This window comes from Cryptomeria japonica, chromosome 11 (genome assembly GCF_030272615.1).
Source record: "Cryptomeria japonica chromosome 11, Sugi_1.0, whole genome shotgun sequence".
In the NCBI taxonomy this organism is placed as follows: Eukaryota; Viridiplantae; Streptophyta; class Pinopsida; order Cupressales; family Cupressaceae; genus Cryptomeria; species Cryptomeria japonica.
In genome coordinates, this window is record NC_081415.1 from 632,172,092 (window position 1) to 632,181,286 (window position 9,195).

Genomic DNA, 9,195 nt, shown 5'->3' on the forward strand with positions numbered 1-9,195 from the left:
TTCAAGGTAATGGAATCTTAAATGTCTTATAATCAATAAAGGGTAGTCATTTATGTGTTTTGTAGTTTGAGATAGAAATTATTTATCTACATTAATGTCTTATATTTGATAAAGTGTAATCATTTATATGTGTTGTATCTTGAGATAGAAATGATTTATCCACATTAATGTCTTATATTTGTTAAAATGTAATCATTTATGTGAGTTGTAACCTAGGATAGAAATGATTTGTCTATATTTTGGAGGGTGCACAATATACATTCTTGTTGATTTGAATCTGTCTATTTTTTCTACTTTTTATTTTTAGAGAAAATAGAAGGTTATTAGTATGTCACAAGAGAATATAGTATTCTAGGTTCACAAAATTTAGATGAATAATTAAAGACAATTAGTGCACCAATAGAAAAATCCTTCACATGTTTCTTGTGTGTGATTGATCAAATATGTAAGGATGTGAAATGAATGTAATCAAATGCCTTTCATAAAAAGACATATCAATGAATTATGCAATATTATACTAAGCGGATTGTATGAGGGAAATGAATTGAATTGAGATAGCCAAAATTTGAATTTAAATTTTAATTATGGATCAAATCCATTATTGTAAGGTCAACCCTTGTACAAATGTTTTGGCAGATGAAAATGGTGAAAGTGGATAGATAATAAAACATGCTCTACCTTGATATTTTTCAATCTCTACTTCATCCAAGGAACCCGTGTGCAAAATGACACTACTCCTATGCACTTTTATTCTATTGTAGATAAGGAAAATGAATCTTGCTTCTTTCTAAGAAAAGACACAAGATACAAGGAAAAATTTCTCCTACACTTGTACTTTTCCTATTATCAATATTTTTTTCCCAATCTACATTTGTATATGCTCTTAGAGTGAAATATTTTTCTTTAAGATAACACTAACCAAAATTCATAATCCCCTTTAGATATCTAAAGATTCATTTGACTACTTTCACACAAGTTTGTTTTGGTCCTGACATAAACCATGCTACCATTCCTACTACTTGCATGATGTCTATCCTTGACTTTGTCACATATAGCAACATGCATGGTGTAAGAGCAATCTTGCATCACCAAAAAATAATGTATTTTTCATTTTTTTGTAGTTTTATTTAGTTGTATTGGAGCTCATGATAATAGTTATAAGGCATAAGATATAAGCCTGAAATGACAAAAAATAATTCATCTTTTATTTTTAGTAAGTAGGTCTATATTGGCTTGTATGGACATGCGAATTGACCGCAAGGACAAAAATTGAAAAATAAGATGACTGGCGAAGAAATTATCTCAATATCCTATAACATTTAGAAGATATTAATTTTTTCATCCCTCTAAATTTTTACAATAAAGTTTCAAACTCAAAATTGGAAGCCTTAAAATAGACCTTTAGATGTATTTGGGATTGTAGATCTCTTCACGAGATTTCCAACAATATGTTATAATAGAAAATCAGACAACCATGTCAAAAGATATGGCTTCTAGAAGTTGTGCAAACAAAACTTGAAAGTCTCAATGAAAATCCACCTAGGTGAGAAAATGAATTGATGGGCCGATGTGCTCCGAAAGAAGAAAAGTTACACTTTTCAGAACATTATAATGTGGTTATTGATGCTAAATAAAGGGGTGAAAGATGGTTAGAGAACACAATTCTAGTAGTGGAAATTGTGACTCTAGCTTGCAAATTTGTTGAATAAGAAAGCCTACATGGTTGAGGCATGTTATTTTGAATGTTGTAATTCATTTCCTTGATAAAATAGAAGGCATATGTTTCCTTATTGCATTTTCTATTTATTTCTCTATTATTATATTGCATTTTGGTTTGTAAGTGGAGTAGCCTTCATCAAGTGGTATTAGAGAAAAACTTCCCGAGTGTGTAAATAGATCGCTGAACAAGAATGAGAAACAAGAAACAACACGATGACAATGGTGAGGAAAAATGAAATATTTAAAAGTTGCATCTAAGAAATAGATTTTACATATAAATTATATATAGTGAGAATTCTTATCTTATATAAATAAATAAATGCTATAATTTTTATATAAAAAATAATTTATATAATAAATTATTCATTAATAGATTTAATTTTTTATAATAATTCTTTTATATGCACTATATTTCTAATTTTATAAAAGAATAGTTAAAATAATTTTATATTAAAAAAAATCTAATAATAAACTACTAGATAACAAGATTTATTAAAATAAATTAACATCAATTTTAAAAAAAAAATTTGGTAACAAAACTATTATATAAAAAACATGCATGAGCCGTCAATCATTAAAACTAAGAATTAAGAGAAGGTGATCTACAAGTTAAAATATATTATTTCCATTTTATGTGCATGCCTACAAAACAAAGTAGGAAAAGTGAAGTAAATATTCTTATCCAGTGAATTGGGCACTCAAGAGCAACAAATTGTTTTACAAATATTGAGCTTTATTAAATATGAAAAAATGAAAAACATTTACAAGAGTACCACGAGCACACAGTTCCATTGCTCTGTCCAATAGTTCACAGTGAGCCTATACTAGTACAGTGCCACGTGGACTCAAATGATGGCAACACCTCAGTTTGTAATGGAGATGTGTTATACATAATCACAAAAGAAAGAAAGAAAGGACAGCTTAAATTGCTGCTGTAAATGGCATGAAATTTGGGAGGAGAGGAAAATAGAGATCCTCCTGCAGGTTCAAGGTGGCTGCTTAACCTAATGAGGATTCAGATATTCAGATATTCCCAAATTGCATGCAATTCCGAGTCCTGAAGTTGCGATTCATCTTCTCCCTGCTGAAATTGTTGTGAGCAAGTCCTGAAAACATTATGATCCATTTGTTCAAATTGTTCTGCACCACGTCCACCAACACTCTGAGGATTGCTTGAAGAAGAAGAATTCAACAGTTGCTGTGACGTCAAAACATCCTGAGTACATTGGAAATTCTGACCCATTTTTTGAACTTGTTCTTCAGCATCCTCAAAAACACTCTGAAGACTGGGTGAAGAAGAATAATTCTGCAAATTATCCGGAGAGGCAGTAGGAGGGAAACGCAACATAACTTCTGGGCAGTTCTCCTCTAAAAATTTGACTTGTTCCGGAGTTAACGGAAGGCCCAGTGCATCAGCGCTAGGAAAACCACTTCCTCTAAATTCAGTTTTTAGTCTGCGAAATCCAAAATTCGAAAGAAATGAGGTTGCATTCATCAACAACAATAATAACAATAACAACAATAACGAAACATACCGCTTTTGTTGTACTGGTGGAGATATCGAAGCCAAACGCTTTGCAAAAAGATTCGCAACAAACTCAAATTCCTCCTGAATTTTTTCTGTTCAAAATTTTAAATCACCGTTGAATTCTTGAAGACATTGTATTCTCAAAAAATAAAACATCTCGCATAAAATAAACGACTCAAGACTTGGTTTTACTCCAAATCTTTAAATAAAACCCTAGTCACAGAGCAAATCTTTAAATAAAACCCTAGACAGAATGAAAATGAAAATGAACATGTTAATCCAATATTAGTTGTAACTTGTGAAGAAAGAATTGTTTGAAAATAGAAAATCCACTTGCCTGATCTGTGGGCATTGTTATGTCCTTCAAGTGCAAGACGCGTGAGAAAGAGTGCGGGACAAAGCCTACATTTGTGTTGGTTAGGCAGAATATTGGAGTGGGAAGCCATTTTCTTTAAAATTCACTCTCCTCTCCTCACTCACTCTGTGATTTGACGAGAATTGACGATGAGAATGTTGATGGGGCCACTCAAACTTATATAGCTCAGATATTTTGTGACAGAATAGGTGTTATATGTTGTCCACTGGATAGCTAATACGCTTTACATGCACTACCCTCCAATCTTCTTGCTTCTAGGCTTTACATGCATTAAAGTTGTCCACTGGATAGCTGTTATATGTGATAAAAGCTAAATTCTTATTTTTAGGTTTACATGCAATAAAGTTGTCCACTGGATAGCTAATAGGCTTTACATGCGCTACCTTCCAATCTCTTTATTTCTAGTTTTTTCTTTCATTAAACTTACAAAAAAGTTTGCTCTACATGCACTACACTCCAATCTCCTTATTTTTTGGTTTACATAAATTAATATACTTGTTTATGTTTTAATTTCAATTATATTTTAATGTAAATATTATCACCACAAAGGTAATAGAAAGAAAATTAATATTAATTTAATTTTTGAATTTAAAAAACATTAGTTGACATTAACTTCTCAAGAATAGTTTCATATCGACTTCTAATTATTTATCCAAATTTAAAACAATAATAATATTTATAATAAAGTTTACCTTATTATTATTTTTTTGACCCGTAAAGGCAGAAGCCAAGATTTTTATTAATCATAATTTTAAGCTTACAGTACTCCACTCATGCGGGCGCCGGTAGGAAAGAGTGGAGCCGAGAAAACCTCCAGCCTTACCCGGGACCATAGTCCAGAAAGTTTCTACAGTTATTACAAATAACACATTTTGAACAATATAGAAGCACCTCGGGCTGAGGGTGAACATATGGGAAGATATTTTCTTTCCCTTACAAGCCCTTATTATCATTTACAATTGACATTGTTCTCCTTGTGCACTGAGATTGACCATTGGTTGCATGTTATTTATAGCCTATTTAGCATAGCTATCATCCTTTCACTTGTAAAAGATGGCCTCACTCCTCTTGCAATGTTAGATTTAAAAACACTTGCCAAACTTTGTTAGTAACATTTAATTTTCTATTTCAGATAATAAAAATTTGTCTTCCATACTAGGATTGTTCCATAGCAAATGGGACTGTCAATTCAAAACCTAACACAGAGAGATGAAAACAGAAAATGATTTATCGAGAAGCAAGGTTGTCGAAGAAACTACGATAATGATAGGACAAGAAAAGAATTCATCGAAGGAGATAGTTCTACCGAAATAATGAGATCGAAGAAACTGGGGAAGGTTTCATCGATAGGATTTTTCGAGAGAAGAATGGTGTCAAAGAGATACTAAAGTTATTGACCGACAGTGATAGTTCCATCGAAAGACAAAAGGTCGATAGAGCAAAAGAGATTTTTCATCGAAAACCTACCATTGGTAAAAACAAAAGGTCGAAGGAAGATATTATTCTTTCACCGACATAAGGAATTTCATCGATGCCAAAGTAGAAGCTGGATAATGAGGAACCATTATCGATAAACATAAAGATTGATAAGACAGTTGGGAATCTGATCGAAAAGCAGGGTTTCGATGAACCGAAGGAGGATTACATCGAAATGGACATATAGGTAAAGCTTTCGATAGAAATAAGGAGATCGATGAAACCACAAAGCTCATTTACGATAACGATGGTTTCATCAAAACACAGGTGACATCGATGAAAACACAGGTGCACACTAACCTCTCATTGAAATGCCTAATTTTACTGAAATGGTACACCTGTTGTTTCAAATACATGCCATCAGTAAAAAACAAAAGGATGAAGGAAGATATTCATCTTTCATCGACATAAGGAATTTCATCGGTGCCAAAGTAAAATCTCAAAAGTGAGGAACCATAATCGATAAACTTAAAGATTGAAAAGGCGGTTGTGAAATGCAGCGACAAAAGGATACCTCTCAAAAATAGGGTTTCAATGAACACATAAGGTAAAATTTTTGGTGAAAATGAGGAGATCGATGAAACCACAAGGCTCATTGACGAATACGATGGTTTCATCGAAACAAGGTAACTTCGATGAAACATAACCTTTCGAAGGGAGATAAAGTGATGCTATCGAAGTGTATGACTCTAAGAGATTATGAAAATGGGAAAATGCATATATACCTTCAAGTAAATGAAGAGATGGATAAGAACCAGGTAATCCATGAAGGATCCTGAGTTGCAAGAATGTGGGATAAAGCCTACATATATATATATATATATATAAGGGAATATATATGCATATACATACATATATATAAGAGAATATATATATGTATGTATATGCATATATATTCCCTTATATATATATATATATATATATATATATATATACACCAATGAGAGGCTGAATATGAGGATGGATGACTAAATCAAGGTGAGGGTTTTATAAAACCCAGATAAGTATATACAAAAATATTAGACGCGGGGCCTCTCCTTGGGCTAAAGGATGGAAGACTAAATGGGTATGAAGGAGACGACTGAAAAAATATATGATTGAGATTTGTGTTCTAATGGTTATATCCAATAATGGGTTGAGCCTAACTTCTCGAGTTAAAGTCTGGGAGACTAGATATATAGGCATATTGAAACTAAATTTTTGTTTGAGTATCTATTAAAAAATACAGGGACAGGAAGAGGAGAAAATAAGGAGGTTGAAAATAGAGTCTTGGCAAGAGAAACATAAGGGGATGAAAGGAGAAACATGCTTACGGTCACGTAGGACACCAAACCAAAAGAGGGGATTTCCTTAAGGTGGCACTGATAGGAGATTGATGCCATCGACTCCCGAGTTGGCCAATTCATCCACTCTCTTATTTCCCTCCCTATAAATATGATTGACTGCGAACCTATCAAAATATCTGCATAAGTTAAGAGCTTTTGACGACAAAGAATTTAGTCTCCAATTAGGCATACTACCTTTCCTAAGAGCATTGACAATTATAGCCGAATCTCCTTCAATTTCCAAGTTCTTAACTCCTAGTTTCTTACATAAATGCAGACCCTCCACCAGGGCCAAAAGTTCCACCCAATTGTTGGTGTTGATGCCAATCAAAGAGGCAAGGGTTGCAAGTTCCTTTCCTTCCCAATTATGAACAACACATCCTATCCTTGCTTGCCCAGGGTTGCCATGGGAAGCCCCATCAAAGTTTAGCTTCACCCAGCCTATGCCTAGGGGCTACCATCTGCATGCATCCCTTGAAGGAAGACTCACAATAGGACCCTCTCCTACAAAGGGAGGATAGGACAATCCTTCCCAATGATTTTTCATCTTTTCATCCCAATAAGTGATAGAGGCATTCTTCAATGTTCCTAATGATAGTCGATTGTTCATGAGCTCAGTGATAGCTGACTCTATCTTGTTAATGATTTTGGGAACCTCTAGTTTTTCATTCTTAAAGAGACATCTATTTCTCTCCTTCCATAGTTCCCCTATAATGGAAGAAAGAAGAGTTGTCCATAAGCCTTCAAAGAGACAACCATGCCTGAGGAGAGGCCATGCCTTGAGCATTCCAAAGATGATGTGGGGGAAGGCCGTAGACCATTCAAGTTTGTTGGTGAACCAGATCCAACATTTGTGAGCAAAGGGGCAGTTAAGGAGGATATGATTGGTGTCTTCCTCGTCTGCCTCGCAAAGAGGACATCTACTAGGGCCCTCATACCCCATTCTTGTAAATATGTTCATAGTTAGGATCTTGTTCTAAACCACAAGCCACGAGAAGATACCTACCTTAGGCAGATAGTATTTATCCCAGCAAAGTTTCAAGGGAAGCTCAGTCATAGGTCTTATAAACAATTTGGAAATAAGAGAGTACCTATCCTTTGAGTTGTATTCTCCTCTTAGGGAGCCATCCCAGATGAGCTTGTCCTCAACCTGGCCTAAGGTAATGTTTCTTGATTTAAGAATTGCCATAGGTTTTTGTTTATCCCTTACCGGGATATCCTCATCTTCCTTCTCGATTCACTGCCAACCAGCCCCATCCTCTGAAGGGGAGATATAGTTGTTTAACAGGGGTCCTCTGTGAGATTCGAGAAGGATATGATTAGCACCAAAGTCATGGATATTATCAATAGCCTTATACCCACCCCATGAATCCGACCAGAAAAGAGCTTTATCCTCAGACCCCAGGTTCCAAGTAAGTCTGTAAGAGATAATCCTCCTGCAGTCTAACATAAAATTCCATAGACAGGACCCTCTGGGAGGGTTGGTTTCTCTGAAGATTTGGATAGGATTCCCTCCATTAAGGTAGTTGTGGTGCAACAAGCGAGCCCATTTGAGGTGGGGGGTTTTGAACATCCTCAAGACTAACTTGGCACCCAAGGCTTTTCCCTGATCATGAAGGTTTTTAATGCCAACTCCTCCTTCTTCTTTAGGTTTGCATATCTTGTCCTAGGATATGAGTGATATTTTACGATTGTCATTAGCACCTTGCCAAAAGAAAGTCTTGAGATTCTTGTTGAGCTCTGCAAGTTTAGAAGAAGATAAATGTTGACAGGAGAGCTGGTAAATGGGTAAAGCTGACAAGACCGATCTAACCAAGGTTGCTCTACCTATAGATGAGAGCCATTTTCCTTTCCAAGTGTTAATCGTGGACTTGATTTTATCCACCAAGTTGTCTCATAATTTTGAGAGTCTTTTCCCATTGTCAAGGTTAATGCCTAGGTATTTGCAAGGAAGAGTTCCTTCACTAATCTCTAGGACAGTGTTGATCACTTTCCTAAGGAGGGGTCTATGTTGAACATAAAAACTACAGACTTGGCTAGATTCACCTCTTGACCCGAGGATAGCATATAGGAATTAAGGATGCCTTTGAAGGCACTCGCTTCCCTTACACTTCCTTGCCCAAAAAGCATCATGTTGTCGACAAATTGCTGGTGGGTAAAGGGAGGGAGGCTGCTAGTAATGGGGATTCCTTGGATCCCACCTTCCTCTTTGGCCTTAAAGATGGATCTACCTAGGGCTTCAGCCATGATGATGAAGAGGAAGGGGGACATAGGATCTCCTTGCCTGAGCCCTCTTGAGCTACTGAAGAAACCTTCCGGGGAACCATTAACCAAGGCCAAGAATTTGGGGGTGGATATACATTCAAAGATTAGGTTGATCCAGGATTTCAAAAATCCAAAGCCTCCGAGCATTTACATAGGAAGCACCAATCAAATTTGTCATAAGCTTTGCGTATGTCTAATTTGACTAGCATACTTGGGGCCCTGTTGAGCTGGACAGAATGAATGGCCTCTTGGGATATAATAACCCCATCATAGATTTATCTATCTTCTAAAAAGACCATTTGTTCTTCACTAATGATAACGAGGAGAAGATTCTGGAGTCTGGCTACCAAGGTTTTGGTTAAGAGTTTGTACAGAGTGTTGCAAAGGGTTATTGGTCTAAAGTCATTAAAGCTTTAAGGATTCTCTTTTTTGGGGATGAGAGCTAAGAAGGTATTGTTGATTTCTTTGAGAATCTTACCAAAGTTCCTAATACCTTCTAAGGAATC

The 9,195-nt window shown here is 35.4% G+C and overlaps 1 protein-coding gene across 1 annotated transcript; it reads right to left on the reverse strand.

Moving 5' to 3' along the window:
- Positions 1-2,476: 2,476 nt before the first annotated feature.
- Positions 2,477-3,818, reverse strand: LOC131063094 (uncharacterized). Its single transcript, XM_057996867.2, has 3 exons — positions 3,585-3,818; positions 3,255-3,339; positions 2,477-3,173 (listed from the first exon to the last, which is right to left on the reverse strand). The coding sequence occupies exons 1-3, from the start codon at positions 3,691-3,693 to the stop codon at positions 2,735-2,737; spliced, it is 633 nt and encodes a 210-aa protein (XP_057852850.2). The 5' UTR covers positions 3,694-3,818; the 3' UTR covers positions 2,477-2,734.
- Positions 3,819-9,195: the final 5,377 nt, after the last annotated feature.

What these genes read in the sequence shown, in the direction of transcription:
- LOC131063094 (XM_057996867.2), bottom strand. Translation starts at nt 3,693, where the DNA reads ATGGCTTCCCACTCCAATATTCTGCCTAACCAACACAAATGTAGGCTT. An exon ending in TAACAATGCCCACAGATCAG is followed by an intron (nt 3,340 to 3,584) that starts GCAAGTGGATTT and finishes AATTTTGAACAG; the next exon opens with AAAAAATTCAGGAGGAATTT. An exon ending in CCACCAGTACAACAAAAGCG is followed by an intron (nt 3,174 to 3,254) that starts GTATGTTTCGTT and finishes TGGATTTCGCAG; the next exon opens with ACTAAAAACTGAATTTAGAG.